At 39.7% G+C, this 19,638-nt stretch overlaps 1 protein-coding gene across 2 annotated transcripts in view; it reads left to right on the top strand.

Moving 5' to 3' along the window:
• KIF1B (kinesin family member 1B) overlaps positions 1-19,638 on the top strand; it is a 142,133-nt gene that overhangs the window by 48,102 nt on the left and 74,393 nt on the right. For both annotated transcript variants that reach the window (XM_068986130.1, XM_068986131.1), the window contains 7 exons: positions 8,647-8,726; positions 9,970-10,045; positions 13,111-13,190; positions 13,700-13,806; positions 16,123-16,206; positions 16,425-16,605; positions 16,728-16,800. In XM_068986130.1, coding sequence (XP_068842231.1) covers positions 8,647-8,726; positions 9,970-10,045; positions 13,111-13,190; positions 13,700-13,806; positions 16,123-16,206; positions 16,425-16,605; positions 16,728-16,800 — 681 coding nt within the window. The remainder of the gene's footprint in view (positions 1-8,646; positions 8,727-9,969; positions 10,046-13,110; positions 13,191-13,699; positions 13,807-16,122; positions 16,207-16,424; positions 16,606-16,727; positions 16,801-19,638) is intronic.

The raw sequence follows: 19,638 nt of genomic DNA, 5'->3' as shown, positions 1-19,638 counted from the left end.
CACTTCCAGGATGAGAGTTTGATCTGTCCCTTGTGGCCTTGGTATTCAAGAGTCCAGGGTGGGAAAAGCAAGGAGGGCAAAGAAACTGTAAGGAGCTGGGGGGTTGCAACCCTGTACCCAGCGAGCAGTCCTCGTCGCGTGGACTCAGCATTCTTCACCACGGCTGCTCATTCAAGGACCGTGGAGAACAGTGACACACTTTGACAGGTTAACAATAGAAAAAGTTTGCTGAACGTTTTTGCTAAAGGGGAGTTTAGCTTGATAATTGTTGATGCTTTCATTTTGGTTTGCAGATGAGGCTGCAAAAAATGTTGAAGAATTGACTTCTGCCTCTCAATGAGCCTACCTTTTCTTTGGCATTTCAGTCACTTCTAACATAAGGTGCTTCAGAAACAAAAGTAATGATCTTGCTGCTTCCTTCAGGATTTGTTAGTGGAAAGGGGGGAAATTCTGAAACACCTGACAAAGGGACAGGGAATGAGAAATCTTTTCATTAAATCTTGTAAAGAAAAGGATAATTTCTGCTACTGTAAAATTGACTTTGGAATTTTACTGAAGATGTTAGTGAAGGCCTATGCAAGAATTGTTTTTTGTTTCTGTATTTTATCACGGTGGGCATCAGTGACAAAGTTGCTGTGTAGGGTTCTCTTCAGGCCAGTGGCAACATGCAGGGATTCTGTGGAAGGAAGCATTGAATCTGTCATTTATTATAAAATGTCATTTTTCTTCGGGAATTTGGAGTCTTACTATTTGAATCTTACCTTAATGTACAAATGAGATTACACTTCCTTAAACACTTCTTGATATACAAAAAATTTTCTTCCCAACTGCTTAATGGAACCAACTGAAAATAACGTTGAATGTTAGGAGTCAAGATGTGGACCAGATGCTTTAAGTGTTAGGTCGCCCAGTATCTTCCGGATAGTTTCCAGGGAATAACACTGCCTTTATTCAAGGAACCCTCTCCCCAGCTTCCCTACTTCCCACCCAAAACAAAACTGTTTTATTGCTTTTAGCAGAAATAAGTTTCTGTGTTTTAATTCTCCTTTAAGCCAATCTAAATGACATTTCCTTTTTTCACTAGCTTTAGAAAATAGTTTCTTTATGGTTTTGCATTCAGTCTTGTTTTTTAATGCAGCATGGTAGTAGTGTAAGCACCTTAGTTCTGCTCCTAGTTTGTGAATGGTGAGAAATCCATGTCAGCAGACATGCATTTAAATGCTGCAGGCAGATGACATCCTGTGTTCACAGGGCAAGGCAGTGGTTGTACGATAGAAATGCTTGCAGATTTCTCATTTTGGAGACTGTTTCATTGTTCTGAATGTGAAGGAATGGCATTCCTAAGACATGACACTGTAGGAGAAAAATACTGTAATGGAAAACATTAATGCAGGAGGGTCATTCATTTTCCTAACGTTTTATGTCCCTTTGTTTCTCTTTACTTTTGACTTTTTTAAAAAAGGGTCAGTTGGTAGAATACTTTTACACCGGGCATTACTATTGCTTCATTCATTGAATATTCTGTTTCCATGTGGAAGAGACCCAGGTTATCCATCATAAATACCCTGGGCCCTCTGCACATCTCTGGCGAAGAGAGTAACATGTAACTGCTTTCTGTTTTTAGCTGCACCTCAAAGTGAGTCGAAATGTTGTATCCTTGATTTGGATTCCGACTTAAGAAGGTTTTCAATATGTAGCAATGGCTACTAGGTGGTGCCTCTGGTGTTTATTAGTCTGGCATCAGTGTCAGCACTCTGAGTGCCATTGCTCAGGCTTTTAGACTATAAATATCCACAGATATCCATTACAGAAGCACGCAAGGGTAAATGCTGTGCTTGGCAGCCCGAGGGCCCCACACTTGGAGCTGCTCACTCACGAAGCAGGCTGCATTCAGTACAGTAAAACTTCTCTGATGGCTTCAAGGAATGTTCCGTGTAGTAAGCATTTAACTATTTAAATATCTCAGTCTAAACTATAATTTTTTTTTTCTGGGGAAATGTTTCTGACTTGTTCTGTGGACTTGTCTGCCATTTTAACTGATCATGATGATTTATTTGTGTTCAGCATTATGAACTGACTTAATAGCCAGTGCTATACAGGTAGCCAGACAGACATGATGTGAGATCAAAGGTAAAAGATGCCTGAGCCCAGCATGCCTGCAGGCTTAAAAAATGATCCTGATGTCACTCTGTTTTTCCAGGATTTTTTAATGTACAGTACCTGTAGGAAAGAAGACCTTTGAAGAGTGTCTCCTTAACTCCTCATTTCTAAAGCATGAATTCCAATTCAGTTTAATCTTAAATTCGACTTCTAGAATAAGTTATAGGTAGTGCTGGACCCCCATGGTGCCACGCCTGCCTGCAGAGTTAATTGGTGACTCAGACTGAAAGCTACTGTCCTGTTGGCATCTTTGTTTCGTTTATACTAAGTTTGACATTTAGCCTTGAAGAAAGAATATTTCTCAAGCTTTCTTAATTTATGGTGAGCTATCTCATAGAATATCTTATTTAAAGCCTGTGGATTCTGCCTTAGTTGGAAGAAGAACACACAGGAAACACAGCCATAGACCTGGCTCTGTAAGAAATGTGGCCTGAGGATAGTCACTTAGTTTCTCTGTGTTTCTAGAATGTCTCTGAAATAAGTGACTTTTTCCAGGGCTGAAGTTTTGCTAAATGACACTCAACATTGTTTCCTCAGAGTTAAAAAAAAAAACCTTCTAGACAACATAAAAGTTGCAGCTTGAAGCTATAATGAAAGAATGAAGGTAGTACCTTCCTCAGCTTACTCCTTAAATCTCTTTTCTACAAGGAGGTCATATTCTGACTTACCCTCTAGGTAGTGAATAAAATTAGAGAGGTCACACCAGAGTTGGCAGCAAGATGGTAAGAGGATTCCTAGACAGTATTGCTTCCTTGGGATTAGTTTACAGTTGCCCCAAAATATCAGAAGAGTAGCTTTAACAGAGCCAGATAAACCTCAGCTCTGACATACTCCTTCTCTAAAAATAACCAATCAGAAAAAATATGTATTTCAAGCATCTCATGGATCAGTTTGTATTTTATAACTGACATCAGTATGGCTTGTGGACCACAGTATATAAAATAAGCCCTAGTGCAAGTGCTGTGGTTTGGGCATTGTGTTATCCTGTGCCTTTGTTTTTGAAGTTGCCACTTAACGTGAAGGTTTCTATCCAACTCTCTTTAGTAAGCCTGAGACTCTTACAGGTTATGAGGCCTGCTTGTATTGTACTTGCCCTTTGACAGTCATTTGCAGAAGTATCAATGCTACCCTGTTTGAGCTATTGAATAACTTTGATGGTGAGTTAGAGAGGCCATTGACCACTTGGTATTCGGTACCCTTCCTTTCCTGCCCGTCCTCTTTCTGAATTGTGTGCCTTTCTTGGCTGCTGCCCCTCTCTGGTGGCTTGTGGTTCCTCACTTGGCTGTGGAGTGGCCTTTGCACTGCAGATTGTTCATTCCTGTTGGAGGACTGTAGAGACGCCGTCATCCCCTGAGTGTGTTCAGGGGATTAATGAGAGCCAGTTCAGATGATTTTTATCTCTGCCCTCCTGCCTTCCACTGTAGGCTGGCTGTAGCTTCTTGCACTTTGTAACAGACTCATTTCTGAGTACCTCCTACATGGCCCCCTTTCTGTCTACCTCCCTGATGCCCAGGCCTTTTCTGAGTGTTTTAAGTTTTGTTCTTTGTTCGTTGTTGCTCCTCCGCCGCCGCCATTATCATCACCCTCCTCCTCATCATGCCCTCCTCTGTTTCTTCCGGGTCCTGGACTCCTTTGCTTTTGCAGTTGCTTCCATAAACATAAGGACTCACAAGCAACATAAGTTGCTTCCAGTCTTTACTCTGGGCTTTTACCATGCTCTCTTCCTCATTCCAGAAACCAAGTGCCAGGTGCCTTAGGGCATTATCGTATTAAATCTTCATAGTTTCTTTCTATGTAGGTATTAATACTTCTCTACATTAACTGTTCTACTCTTCTACAATTCTACATTAACTATATTAATAGTCATCTACATTAACTACATTACATTTGCCAGAATGGGCAATGTTCAGTCTACCGTACAATTGTGCTCATTTCACGTCTAGCAGGTAATGCTCAAAATCCTTCAAGCTAGGCTTCAACAGTATGTGAGCTGAGAACTTCCAGATGTTCAAGCTGGATTTAGAAAAGGCAGAGGAACCAGAGATCAAATTGTCAACATCTGTTGGATCATAGAAAAGGCAAGAGAATTCCAAAAAAAACATCTACTGCTTCACTGACTATGCTAAAGCCTTTGACTATGCAGATCACAGCAAACTGGGGAAAATTCTCAAAGAGATGGGAATACCAGACCATGTTACCTGCCTCCTGAGAAACCTGTATGCAGGTCAAGAAACAACAGTTAGAACCAGTCATGGAACAACAGACTGGTTCAAAATTGGGAAAGGAGTACGTCAAGGCTGTATATTGTCACCCTGCTTATTTAACTTATATTTAGAGTCAGTACATCATGTGAAATGCTGGGCTGGATGAAGCACAAGCTGGAATCAAGATTGCCGGGAGAAATATCAGTAACCTCAGTTATGCAGATGACACCACCCTTATGGCAGAAGCTAAGAAAGAACTTCATCTGCTTTATGATGGTGAAAGAGGAGGGTGAAAAAGCTGGCTTAAAACTCAACATTCATACAACCTTAAGATCATGGCATCTAGTTCCATCACTTCATGACAAATAGATGGGAAAACAGTGGAAACAGTGAGAGAGTTTATTTTCTTGGATTCCAGAATCACTGCAGATGATGATTGCTGCCATGAAATTAAAAGATGCTTGCTTCTTGGAAGAGAAGTTATGATGAACCTAAATAGCATATTAAAAAGCAGAGACATTACTTTGCCGACCAAGGTCTGTATAGTCAAAGCTATGGTTTTTCCAGTAATCATGTATGGATGTGAGAGTTGAGCTATAAAGAAGGCTGAGCGCTGAAGAATTGATGTTTTTTAATTGTGTTGTTGGAGAAGAGTCCCTTGGACTGCAAGGAGATGAAACCAGTTAATGCTAAAGGAAATCAACCCTGAATATTCATTTGAAGGGCTGATAGTGAAGTTGAAGCTCCAGCACTTTAGCCACCTGATGTGAAGAGCCAGCTCACTGGAAAAGACCGTGATGCTGGGAAAGATTGAAGGCAGGAGGAGAAGGGGATGACAGAAGACAAGATGGTTGGAAGGCATCACCGACTCAATGGACATGAGTTTGAGCAAGCTCCGAGAGATGGTGAAGGACAGGGAAGCCTGGCATGCTGCAGTGCATGGGGTTGCAAAGAGTCAGACACAACTGAGTGACTGAGCAACAATTATTAATAGTTATGTTGGGGGATCACAGAGGCTTCATAAAATAGCCTGTTAAATGAATTTGAAATATTTTTTGAACTATGAAGACTTCTCATCGTGAATCACTACCATTACTGTTACCTTGTCATCATGATCATCTGAGTTTCTAATTTTGTATCCATGACTATCATATTCTCCTGCTTTTTGCATGTGCTCATCTCCCTTTTTGGTATCCCTTCTTCCTCCATTTTTTTTTTTTTTTTTTGACCTGAACAGTTCCTGCTTATCCTTCATTCACAATATGAGTATCACTCAGCCTTGACTCATCCACCTTCCGGCAGACCTGTGAGCGCTTCAGTTCCAACAATGAGCAGACTGCCTGCTGTTCCCCTAACATTCCCATCACAGTCCTGCAACATGCTGCTCTAGCTTTGCAGTTGTTCCTGGAAAATGCTAGACATTTCCCACCTATTCCCTCACACACCTGTTCTCTTTCCTTTTGTCTGCTCGTGTAGAACCTTGTCAATGAGCCCAGTTCTGACAGCCCCACTGCAGATTGCTTTCTCCCCCTACATTTTCTTTTTTCTTTGCTTTATTTTTCTACGAAGCTCTTATCACAGTCTGGCATTCTATAAACTCAACTTATTGATTAAAATGGATTGATTACCTCAGTCTCTCTTATGGAATATAAGTCTCATGAGAGGTAGGAATTTTGTTCCCTGCTGTATCTTTAGTTACCTAGAACAGGGCTTGGCATGGAATGAGGTTATATATGATTACTGAATGAATGACTAATGGTTACTTCTTTCTCTCCCTAGTATACAGTAAGCTCCTTGAAAACAGGAAACATGTTTTAGTCCTTATGTTTCTGGCACATAATGAATACTCAGCTGGAGATGGAAAATTGTCTCACTAGTGGCTACATGCCTTCAGATGAGATTAATATGAAGCCTTTCTATGTTGGGAATTGGGCTGTGTTCAAGGGGGTACTCGGAGAAGGCAATGGCACCCCACTCCAGTACTCTTGCCTGGAAAATCCCATGGACTGAGGAGCCTGGTAGGCTGCAGTCCATGAGGTCGCTAAGAGTTGGACACGACTGAGCGACTTCACTTTCACTTTTCACTTTCATGCACTGGAGAAGGAAATGGCAACCCACTCCAGTGTTCTTGCCTGGAGAATCCCAGGGACAGAGGAGCCTGGTAGGAGGCTGTCTATGGGGTCGCACCGAGTTGGACACGACTGAAGCAACTTAGCAGCAGCAACAGCAGCAAGGGGGTATTATGTTGAAGGGGAGGAAAAATATCTTTCCTTTTACCCTTCTAGGTTCTTGGCTGGGGCTTCTGTAACAAAAGGCAGATTAACAAGTGAAAAGCCTACAAATTTATTTAGCATTTGTTTACATGACAGTAGCTCAGTGGTAAAGAATCCTCCTGCCAAATGCAGGAGATGGAGGTTTGATCCCTGAGTTGGGAAGATCCCCTGGAGAAGGAAATGGCAACCTACTCCAGTATTCTTGCCTGGGAAATCCCACAGACAGAGGACCCTGGTGAGATACTGTCCATGAGGTCACAGAAGAGTCAGACATGACTTAGTGACTAAACAGCAACAACTGTGACATGGAAGACTTCATAAGGAAATGAAGACCCGAAGAAGTGTTAAACGTGAGCATTTTTATGCTAGGGCTTCCCTGGTCACTCAGACAGTAAAGAATATGCCTGCAATGAAAGAGACCTGGGTTTGTTCCCTGCATTGGGAAGATCCCCCTGAAGAAGGGAATGGCAACCCAGTCCAGTATTCTTGCCTGGAGAATTGCATGGACAGAGGAGCCTGGCAGGCTCTATGGTCCATGGGTTTGCAAAGGGCTGGACATGACTGAGCGACTAAACATACACACTTGGTGAAGTGTGAAAAGTGGTGGAAAAGTGTGATAGAACAAGGAGGAGGTGAGCTAAGAGTATTGGCACCGCAGAGAGATTGCTGGTTTACTTCCAGAGCTCAGCAGTAAAGCAAATAGCACAATAAAGTGAGTCACATGAATTTTTTGGTTTCCCAGTGCATATAAAAGTTAACTTCACATTATACTGTAGTCTGCTAAGTGTGCTGTAGCTTTATGTCCAAAAAAAAACTATGTGCATACCTTAATTGAAAAATACTTTATTGCTAACAAATGTTGTCATCTGAACCTTCAGCAGATTGGAGTAGTAACATCAAAGATTACTGATCGCCTGTCACATAACAAATGTAGTAACAGTGAAAATGTTTGGAATATTGCAAGAATTATCAAAGTGTGATAGACATGAAGTGAGCAATTGCTGTTGGAAAAATGGCACCAATAGAATTGCTACATGCAGGGTTGCCACAGACTTTCAATTTGTAAAAAACGCCTAACATGTGAAGTACAATAAAGCCAAGCACAATAAAACAATGTCTGTAGCAACCTGGGAGACTTATCGAGGTTTGTCTGTTCAGATTCTTCTTAGTGTTCCTTCATCTTCTAGAAATAAGGATGCTGCATTCCTCCAGGGGTAGGAAGGTTACATCTCATGAGGGTCTTACGACTAGCTTCAGGAGGTCAGAGATTTCTTCCTGCTTGTACCATTTCTTAAATCACTGGGCTTAAAATAAAAACTCAGTGTGCCAAGATATCATATTTTAGTGGAGCGTATTCTAAACCCCTCGAGTGTTGTGAAATTATAGTGAAACAAAAAGCAATGAACATCTTGCTGCTGCTGCTAAGTCACTTCAGTCGTGTCCTACTCTGTGCGACCCCATAGATGGCAGCCCACTAGGCTCCTCTGTCCTTGGGATTCTCCAGGCAAGAATACTGGAGTGGGTTGCCATTTCCTTCTCCAATGTATGAAAGTGAAAAGTGAAAGTGAAGTCTCTCAGTTGTGCCCAACTCTTAGCAACTCCATGGATTGCAGCCTACCAGGCTCCTCCATCCATGGGATTTTCCAGGCAGGAGTACTGGAGTGGGTTGCCATTGCCTTCTCTGAATGAATACCTTAGAGAGCTTTATTCATGTGTAGATGTAGCTGTTAGAAATAGTGCTTTGCATTTGGAGATGTAGCATTACCTTTTCTTCTACACACACACACACATACACGCATATACCTTCTCTTTCTCTCTCTTGCACTGTAAAGGTATTTTTGTTAGAACTTAAAGGGAATTAATATATCAGGGGCAGGAAAAAAAACCCTCATTGTATTAGATTCTGCCTCAGATTCTCTGTGGGCATCATCTGCTTCTTGCCGTCCTTCCTAGGCACAGAAGGTTAGCTTATAAGACTCTGACACTGTAACTATGGACTTTCTCCTTAGGAATCAGAGAAGATCATTGCTGAGTTGAATGAAACCTGGGAAGAGAAGCTGCGTAAAACAGAGGCCATCAGGATGGAAAGGTCAGGAAGTTAAACTCTGCAATGTTTTTAAAATATCTGGGGAATTTGGATTACATTTATAGTAAGAAAAGATAAAATAGAAGTTAAAAACAACCTTTCCTCCCCAAATACAGAACCAACAAACAAAACCTGTGTGAGACTTCTGGCCAGATTCACACTCTGAAAGTGAAATTCAGATATTTGAATGTTCTCTAGGCAGTCTTGTTCTTAATTACCTACTACATGTTGCTAGGGAGCCATATAAAAATGGAAGATATTGAGGAATGAGTTCTTAATTTGCAAAAAGATTGCCCTTGATAAAGGCCCAGAGGAAAAAACCTATTCTGATTATTGTCTTTCAAAGTGATGTTTCCTAAAACCTCTTTGGTAAGAGGTTAAGTAGTTTCAGTTGCCAACTTTTAAAATCTGTATTTTATCTTAACCTGATTCTCTACCCTAAGAATGAACATGACCTCAAATAATACTTTTTGCTGTTGGAATAAATAGATATTTTTTAGGGACTTCCCTGGTGGTGCAGACTTTAAGACTCTGTGCTTCCAATGCAGAGAGCATGGATTCAGTCCCTGGTCAGGGAAATAATAACCTACATGCTGTGTGGCATGGCCAAAATATAATAAGAATAAAATCATTGTTAAAAATATATACATTTTAGTTAATGTTTGTTTCTTGCTTCCTGGAAGATGAGGTAGAAGTGAGCACTAATGTGTTGATAAAGTGAATGTATGAAACAGAATTTTCTTCTTTATTGTAGAGATTTTAAGCTAAAATTGTTAAATCAATGTGATGGTAGGCATGGGAACATGACATTTGAGAAAACCACATTTATAGATAGTATTCCCCGTATCAGAGCTACTTTCTGACTTCTTTTGTTGATTTGTAAGAAATGGTTCCTTGAATGAGATATATTGCCTTTAGGGCATATTCCTTTCTTCCTTTTTTAAATATTAATAGACATATTATTTATGAATCATTTTCTGCTTCCAGAGGCAGATGTGACAAAGTTCCTATTTGGGTAAATACAGCTTTACATAAGACAGGAACATAATTTATTTTGAATGTACTATATTCTCTTAAAGATAATTTCCGTTTGATGAAGGGATAATAGATTCTTTCACATTTGTGTTACTGACTTTAAACATAGATAATTGTTTTTGCTCTGCTTGCTTTACCTTCCAATTCATGTTAGACTGATTTACTTGTCATTTTGGTACTGTGATTCTGATATGCTTGTTGCTCTTTCTAGAGAAGCCTTGTTGGCTGAGATGGGAGTTGCCATTCGGGAAGACGGAGGAACCCTTGGGGTTTTCTCTCCTAAAAAGGTAGGAAACAGTGTTGTGAAAGTGAACCAGACTGAGACACGTTTTGCTTGTCTTGGTCCGTGAGGTACTTCATGTCTTTCAGGGCTGGCTCCTCTTCCTTTTCTTTTAAACCTTGAGACATGGCTTAACTTCTGATGTTTTTTATTTCATCTTTACACTGCAAGGCCAACCTGTTTCTAAAATGCTTTCAGAAATGTTTACTGTTTATAGAAATAAAATCCAAGGCAGTAAATCTTTAACTTTTGGTCATTATTCAGTGTGTTTGCTCATCTTAATGGTTGCTTTCTCTTAAATTCCTGGCCTAACCTAGCACATCTTGCCTCAGTTTGGCTGCTTTTTCTATGTAGATTTCCCCACAGGTACCAGCAACCCTGAACTATAACTCTTTGGAAGCAATTTCAGCTGTTCAGGTTTGTGTAGAAAAATACCACTTCAGTTTGCTTCTACACTTTGTGTGACAGCCACTGTCCTGAGTAAAGCAGTTTCTGTGCTCATCCTTCTAGCCTCCTCTGCTCCCTTCTCATTTTATTTTTTTTTAAACTCCAGTAGTTACCCTCCTACTTACTTACGTGGTCATAGTTGTTAAGTAGTAGATACCTTTTAGCTAATTAGAAAAACAAGTTTTTTTTTTTTTTTTTTTTACTAAGTTGCTTCTTAGTTATTAATAGACACTGGGAAGCTATTATGAAATGGTTATTTTGTGTGCTTATTTATTTATTAATAATTGAACATATACTGATGTACAAAGCATAAAATTATACTAATAATAAATGGTCTTTCATTTCAAATGACTTCAGATTGGCTACTGTATAGTTAAACTTCTTCATGCAAGGGTCTGATGGTGGTCTCTCTAGGTTAGCATAGAACAGGGTGTAGAGTTTTCAGTTGGTACTTTTGTTTTATTTGATATGAGATACTCCTGTGGTTTTTGTTAGGATATATTTGGTTAGGTTTTTCCTTTTTTTTTTTTGTAATAAATTCTGCTGTATTATTTTCATCGAAGAAGATTTTTGTGCTGTACACCTGGAACAGTAGTAACAGTATTTTATATGTTTATATTGCCAAAGGTCAGTGATTTTCACAATTTAATAATTTTTCCTTCAGTAAGACACTATTTTATTCAGATACATTATTTGTGATTTTAGAGTTTTTAGCAGTTACAGGCTTAATAAAATTTAGATTGTGCCTTTGCATATATCTAAAGTTATTTTTTAACATCTTTTAGTGTTAAGAACAGTGAGGAAAATTTTTGCAACAACTTAAATAACTTGAATAAGTACTGTGTTATAAACAGCATGGAATTCCAAACTGAGATACCTGTTTCCGGAGCTTTTTCTTACTTGCTTTAACTTTCTAGACTTCTTCAGGAAAGAAAGGGATACCGCCAACCACATCCAAATTCAGTTTTAGAACCTGTTTTTGATGTATTAACTCGATTGGTAATCCTTACACATGTATGTATCAAATTGACACCTTTTGCAGTCACATTGTACAACCTAAATATATGTAGACTGTCATTCATATCTCAAAAGATCTAGGAGAAAGTACTCTTCAGGCTAGAGAAAAAATGAAAACCTGTTCTTGAGGTTCTGGTTTCCTTAGGCCAGTGCTATGCTGGGTTTTAAAGAATGTTGCCCAAGAGGGTTTTGACTTTCTCAAACCAGCTACAGAGACATGTTAGTTGGAAAGATATAAAGGTTTTCCTAAATTTCTTTTAAATGATCTTTTGCACTCCTTTTTCTTAACCTGCTCATCTGACTCTCCTTTCATTTTTCCACATTTGCTGGCACTGTATCTTGAGTAGATTTTGACCCCAAGACCATGTGACTTATTTTTGGATCCCAGTGGGGTATTTTCACCAAAAAAGGTTGGTTTTTAAAAGATTTTAGAAACATTAAGAGTTAGATGAAGAAGATTTTATAAGATGTGTTATTGAATGTCAGTAATTTTTAATTCTTCTTTAAGATAAAGAAGGTTGGTTTTTAAAAGATTTTAGAAACATGAGTTAGATGAAGAGGGTTTTATAAGATGTGTTATTGAATATCAGTGATTTTAATTTCTTCTTTAAGATAAAGACTGACAAACTAAAGACAATAACTGGGACCATGGAAGAACTGATAACAATTATAGAGGGAAATGACAGGGGACGTGGGAACATTTTTATGATGTAAATGAAAAATTATATATTTCTTGGCAGTTATAGGGGATGAAAAATAATTTTTCCTTTACCCTTCTGAATTATTGAATGAGAATAAAAGACAGATTAACCAGAGCGGGGTGGGGGGGGGCGGGGCGGAATTTATTTAAACATGTGTACCTTATGTATACATGGGAGAACCCCATGGAAAAATGAGTAACTTCCTAAGATGATTTAGAATTCTGGCTTAAATGCCATTTTAATAGGGAAAGAGACAGGGAGGCAGGCCTCTCAGGGGAGGGTAATTGGCTTTTAGGAAAAGATGAAGGAGCCCTTTGAAGAGCAGGTGGGAGATTTGACAAAGTTTGTTGGGTGTGGTGTCAACTTCCACTTTTCTCTCCGGGTTGTTAAGACTCCAGGAGGGGATTTCTAAGTTCCTTTTGGACAATCTGTGTTTAGGCAGGAAAGGGGATTCAGAGGAAGCCTCTCCCTGCCTGTGCTATTGTGTAACAACTCAAAATAATTAGTATGTCAAAGTGGAATATTAGGAGTGGCAAATTCTGCTGCTCTTCAAGAATTTTGAACACTCTTCAAGTGTTGTAAAAAATTATGTTTTTTTTTCCCCCCAGAGAATCAGCCTGTTCTGATTTTTCTATTGTGTTTTCCATGCTTTGACCTTATTAAGAATGGGATATTGTTCTTTATCCCAGAGCTCATGTTTTTAAATAGAATGCCTTAGTGTGGTTTGGGAAGGCCTGAAGAGAGTTATTTTCTGTTTATCATGGAATTGCAACTAAGAATGAAAGGAGTCCTGCTTCTAGGCACCCTGGTAATCTAAGGGGCCATCCAGCCTCCTCTGTGCCCCTGTCACTCTCGCAACCCTCTCCATGGTGCTTGTTCCACGCTGATCAGCTCTAACCTTTTTCAGACACCACATCTTGTTAACCTCAATGAGGACCCTCTGATGTCCGAGTGCCTGCTTTATTACATCAAAGATGGAATTACAAGGTACATTTGTTTCTTCTTTTGGTCACTCAGTGCTTTCTTTTCTCTCAGGATGATTGCATAGCTAAAGGGAAGTTGTTTGGTAAAAAATTTCTTTTTATTAATTTGCTGTTTTTCTCATCTGAAATAGTTATAAACTGTCCTCTGTACTCTTTTCAAATCAGTGTTTTAACCAGCTGAATCAATTAGCATGTGTAGTTTTAGAAGACTGTAAGTAAAATTTATCCTCCTAACATCTTATATGAATTTTTTAAGGATATTAGTTTACTGGTATCTTTTTATGATGTTCTCTGAGTTATTTGGTGTATGTGCCTCTTCATATCTTTTTCTCATGTAGGGAGGTTGATCATATATGAAAAAAGAGTTTGCAGTTCACAGCCTCTGATTAAGAAAAAAAAAAGCAGTACCTTTTTTGTACGTACCAAAGAATATTCTTTGGGAGAAAGAGGCTCATTGTTTGTGGTGCTTTCTGTGTCTGAATTTCCCTGGGAAACACTTTCCCTTGTGTTCAGGGTTGGCCAAGCAGATGCTGAGCGGCGCCAGGACATCGTGCTGAGTGGGGCTCACATTAAAGAAGAGCATTGTATCTTCCGGAGCGAGAGGAACAACAGCGGAGATGGTGAGAGTTCTCGGCTCAGCTTTTCCAACAACCTTTTCATTCTATATTATGAGAAATCCCCAAGACTTGGTATTCCTTGTCTCTTTCAGTGATACTTTCTTATACAATCTAATATTTGAAAATGAGGGGACCTGGGCTGCTTATGAATGCAGGCATGAACATAGCTACTTTACATGAAAAAAGCCTGGACAAAAGCAGCACTTTTGTTACCGCCAAGAATTGAGTAAGACATAGGCAATTAGGCTTGGTCTTGAATCTTAATTATTTAATAGACAAGTAAGAAGGGAACAGATATCCTGGGTAGTGGGAGATTTGAAGGGCCTCTAGTCTTAATCCAGTACAGTTTATTTATACCTAAAAGGGAAGAAAAAGTCAATCTTGATTTTTGCCCAGGTTATTAATGAAACAATAAACTAATAGTGTTTTTGTGCTATATAATTTCAGTTCAGTTCAGTCGCTCAGTTGTGTCCGACTCTTTGCAACCCTATGAGTCGCAGAACTCCAGGTCTCCCTATCCATCACCAACTCCCGGAGTTTACTCAAACTCATGTCCATCGAGTCGGTGACGCCATCCAGCCATCTCATCCTCTGTTGTCCCCTTCTTCTCCTGCCCCCAATCCCTCCCAGCATCAGGGTCTTTTCCAATAAGACAACTCTTTGCATGAGGTGGCCAAAGTATTGGAGTTTCAGCTTCAGTATCAGCCCTTCTAATGAACACTCAGGACTGATCTCCTTTAGGATGGACTGGTTGGATCTCCTTGCAGCCCAAGGGACTCTCAAGAGTCTTCTCCAGCACCACAGTTCAAAAACATCAATTTTTCGGGGCTCAGCTTTCTTCACAGTCCAACTCTCACATCCATACATGACCACTGGAAAAACCATAGCCTTGACTAGACGGACCTTTGTTGGCAAAGTAATGTCTCTGTTTTTGAATATGCTATCTAGGTTGGTCATAACTTTCCTTCCAAGGAGTAAGTGTCTTTTAATTTCATGGCTGCAGTCACCATCTGCAGTGATTTTTGGAGCCCCCAAAAATAAAGTCTGACACAGTTTCCACTGTTTTGTCATCTATTTGCCATGAAGTGATGGGACTGGATGCCGTGATCTTCGTTTTCTGAATGTTGAGCTTTAAGCCAATTTTTTCACTCTCCTCTTTCACTTTCAACAAGAGGCTTTTTAGTTCCTCTTCCATTTCTGCCATAAGGGTGATGTCATCTGCATATCTGAGGTTATTGATCTTTCTCCTGGCAATCTTCATTTCAGCTTGTGCTTCTTCCAGCCCAGCATTTCTCATGATGTACTCTGCATAGAAGTTAAATAAGCAGGGTGACAATATGCAGCCTTGATGTACTCCTTTTCCTATTTGCTATATAATTTATTCCTTGCTAATTAAAATATTGGGCTTCCCAGGTGGCTCAGCAATAAAGAACCTACCTGCCAATGCAGGAGACATGAGTTTGATCCCTGAGTCAGAAAGATTCCTTGGAGAAGGAACTGGCAACCCACTCGGGTATTCTTGTGTAGGAAATCCCATGGAGCCTGGCAGGCTGCAGTCCATGGGTTTGCAAAAGAGTCAGATATGACTTAATGACTGAACAACAATAGCAATCAAAATATTAGCCTTTGGAGACTTCCCTGATGGTACAGGGAAAAAATTCCTTCCAAGATGCTGGGAAAAATTAAGAGCAAGAAGAGAAGGGGGCAACAGAGAATGAGATGGTTGGATGGAATCACTGACTCAATGGATATGAGTTTGTGGAAACTCAGGGACGTAGTGTTGGACAGAGAAGCCTGACATGCTGCAGTTCATGATGTCGCAAAGAGTTGGACAGGACTTAGCAGCTGAACAACAACAGCAACAACTGATGGTCCACTGACTGGGACTCCACGCTCCTAGTGTGGAAGCTCAGGTTCCATCCCTGGTCAGAGAACTAGATCTCACCACAGCCAAATAAATAAAATTTTTTTTTTTTTAAGAAAAAATATTAGCTTTTGATCATAATTTTCTGATTATTACCTATATCTCATACTTAAGATTTCTGATGGTTTTCATTTTTATATACTGAACTGTCCAGGTATCACTGAAACTAACATTTCCTGTCTTCTTCGGAAGTTTCTCAAATTCTTAAGTGAATTTAAGTTTGTTTCTATCTGAACCACAGTCCTGGTCCTGGTTCCTTAAAGTGAACTGTTATATAGACACTGAGCCACTTGATTGTTGCAGATATCTATGCTAGTCACCTTGAGTCCTCAACTGCTTCCCATTGTTTTCTTCCCATGGTCTGTGATGCTAACGTTAGTTTGCATTCCTCTTAGTTATTGTGACTCTGGAGCCCTGTGAACGTTCAGAAACCTACGTAAATGGCAAGAGGGTGACCCAGCCTGTTCAGCTGCGCTCAGGTGAGAGTGGAAGAGGCTTGAAGTCTTCAGAACACATGGCTTGCATAAGCAACTTTTTAATTTTAAAATCTTTGTCTCAGGTTGAAGTGATAGCATTAGGATTTATGTTCTTGTAAAACTCGAAAAACTGCTTTTTGCTTTAGGGAAGATGAGGCTATTAACCAAGATACAGTACATTTAAAAAGTGATTTCTTAACCCTATTTCTGTTTTGTGCTAGGAAACCGTATCATCATGGGTAAAAACCATGTGTTTCGTTTTAACCACCCGGAGCAAGCACGGGCTGAGCGGGAAAAGACTCCTTCTGCTGAGACCCCCTCTGAGCCTGTGGACTGGACATTTGCCCAGAGAGAGCTTCTGGAAAAACAAGGAATTGATATGAAACAGGAGATGGAAAAAAGGTAATGTACAGATGCAATGTGGCCCACATGACTTGCACGTCTTCTCAGCATTTAGTAGGATTCCTGAAACAGCTCTGTGATTTTACAGTTTCTTTTTTCTCTTGCTCTTCTTTTCCTTCTAGGCTACAGGAAATGGAGATCCTGTACAAAAAGGAGAAGGAAGAAGCAGATCTTCTCCTGGAGCAGCAGAGACTGGTAGGAGCCCATCCTGCATCCTCCGTTAGGAAAGGGCAGCTTGCTCTCATGTCCCACCTTCCCCGTCCCACAGACGAGCACTCGCCCGTTGCTTCTCCTGCTCTCACTGACACCATGTGCTCTTGTCTCGTGTCCTTCGTAGAGAAGGACCTTCCATCTCCTGGTAGCCTTAGCCTGAAATACTGTCCTTAAAGGTACTACTTCTGTGCCTCTATGTCTTAAAGTCACATCTTCTATCAAAACCAAGAGCTTTTTGAGGAAATACTGAAAGCTTTTCTGGTAGCCTTGGCCTCTTAATGGTGGTTTTTGAATATGCACCAGGGGTGACTCTCTCAATAATAATTACTCTGAATATTGAATTTGATGGGTGTTTGCCTTGGTTTTGTTTCTGATCACCTGATAGTACTAATTCTCTGCTCTTGGGCTGACTTGGGGATTGTTCTTATGCTGGGTGGACTTTTTTTTTGTAAGTTAAACTGTGTCTAAAAGTGTTGCTGCACAGTTGCATGTGTTAATCCTTTTCTGTTCCCTGCATGGAGTCTGAATTCTCAGTAAGGGTCTCCATGGCATGTGGGGTGACAGTGGAAGTAGGGGCTGCCCAGCCAACTCCAAGAGGAGAGAGGGAAGTCTGGTTTCTCTGGGTTGAGAAAGCATTTGTGTGAGTAGCTGAGAAATCAGTTTCAGGTTGCAGCTTGTGATGCTAATGGTGATAGGATTTTATGATGTTAATTGATTTTCTATATTTTATAGAAATTGAATTGCATGAATAAATAAGTTTATCCATTAGTTAGATTTTCATGTTTCAAGCCATCCAGTTTTGAATTACAAAACCCTGGCTATAGGAAGCTTCTAGGCATTCATTTGGTATATATTATTGAGAAAAAGGCATAACAACCTTTGGATACTGTGGATGCAGTTTAGGAATTTTTAATTTTTTAAGATTGATGGACTTCTTAGAGGTATTAGGGAGAAAGGGGGAACTGGTTGAGGAGGCATTAGTGAGAAAGCTGGGATACTGGTTTCTTCCCTTAGCATAAAATACAGCATATAGAATACCAAGTGTAAACTACAGCATGTAAACCATAGCCTTGCAGCTGTACTGTGCTTTGAAAAAGAGAGGCTGTTGCTAAACGAATCAGAAAAGCCAAGGACTTGTGCAAAATCAGTCTTTTCCAGGGCAGCTCGATTCTCACGCTTGGCAGTGGGTTAACTCAGTTAGTTATCTTGGAAATTATAGTAAAGCCCAAAAAAGAATGGATTGCAAGAATAAATCAAGTGTTTGGGGTAAGATAATAGCAGTGTAATAGATAGAGTCTCTTTAGGAGGCCTCTTTGGCATTTAGTTTGTAATGAAAACACAAAGATTCAACTACAGTGTGATTAAGAGCTTGAAAACTTTGTGACACATGAAGGAGCCTTTAACAGCAGTGTCTTGTATTTGTATACAGCTTTATAATTTACAGAGAGTTTTAACATCCATCATTTTTCTGATTTCCAAAATAACCCTCTTTAGTTGCTATATATGTAAATAAAGTGACAGATATTTCCTCCGGTTTATAGTTGAGGAAGCAAAGTCCAAAAAAATGCTACCTTGCCCATTCTTAACTGATGGATCTGAGGCTTAAACATGAGTCTTCTGGCTTTCTTTGGTGTTCTGTCCAGAAGAGCAGTGCTTCTCAACATCTTGGGAGTCTTGTAAAATGCTGATGCTGATCCTGTAGGTCTAGGGTAAGACCTGAGATTCTGCATTTCTAAGAAGCTCCCAGGTGATGCCAATGCTGCTAGGACCATTTGAGTCACTAACCAGGTGTAAACTAATAGTGATGGCTGGTGATCATTCTGTGCTCTGAAATAAAGACAGTGACTATTAATAAACAGAAAGTAAATTCAGATAGTAAAGAATCTGCAATTCAGAAGACCTGAGTTCAATCCCTGGGGAGGGAATGGCTACCCACTCCAGTATTCTTGCCTGGAGAATTCCATTGTCAGAGGAGCCTGGTGGGCTACAGTCCATGGGGTTGAAAAGAATCAGACATGACTGAGCGAATTTCACATCAAACCAGATGGCTCCAGGACACATTTAGTTTCCAGAGGACATACTTAGTTTGCAAGTAATCAGGTTCTGATTGTCGATTGCTCTGTATCTGAAAGCAGTCTAGGATTTTAAGAGCAGCTCCTGAAGCAAGGAGGTTCTTTCCTCTCATAAATCCAACTGTCTGTTCCACTTAAATTTCTCGTCCTCAAAAGGAGTTGATTTCTAACACTTCAGCCTGAGGAATATTTAGCCATTAACAGTACCGAATTAAAAATGTATTTTTATGACCCTATATTAGTCAACCAACAGATATGTTTTGAATGCACCCTATGGATAAACACAGAGGATACAAAGAACTTAATATTCAGTAAATGTTTATTATTTATTGTATGTGATTATTTTTGCATAATAACAGCATTACAAATGGAATTCAGGCTCATGAGTTTTTTATTATAATAGTTCCCCCACTGTGTCCCATTGTTACATTGCTGAACATTCTTTTTTAGTTAGTGCTTGATCGTATGCCTGGTCCTTTCTATGCTTGCTTTTTGACACATATTTTGGGCATCTTCTCTCCTTTATTTTCATAGTCTTCAGGCAGAATATCTAAAAATCTTTTTTTTTGTGACATGAGATAGGATTTGAATCTTGGCACATAAGTTTTGCAAGAGTTTTCAGTATTGTGGCCAGTAGTAAGTGATAAGGGTGATATGTTTGAGCTTTAAAGAGAAACATATTCTACAGAGGCAATATGACCAGTATTATAAAAAGAAAGAAAATTATGGCCACTTGATTTAATTTAGT

Source organism: Capricornis sumatraensis, chromosome 14, assembly GCF_032405125.1.
Source record: "Capricornis sumatraensis isolate serow.1 chromosome 14, serow.2, whole genome shotgun sequence".
NCBI lineage: Eukaryota > Metazoa > Chordata > Mammalia > Artiodactyla > Bovidae > Capricornis > Capricornis sumatraensis.
Note: the sequence above shows the minus strand (reverse complement) of the source record. Positions and strands in the feature narration are given on the sequence as shown.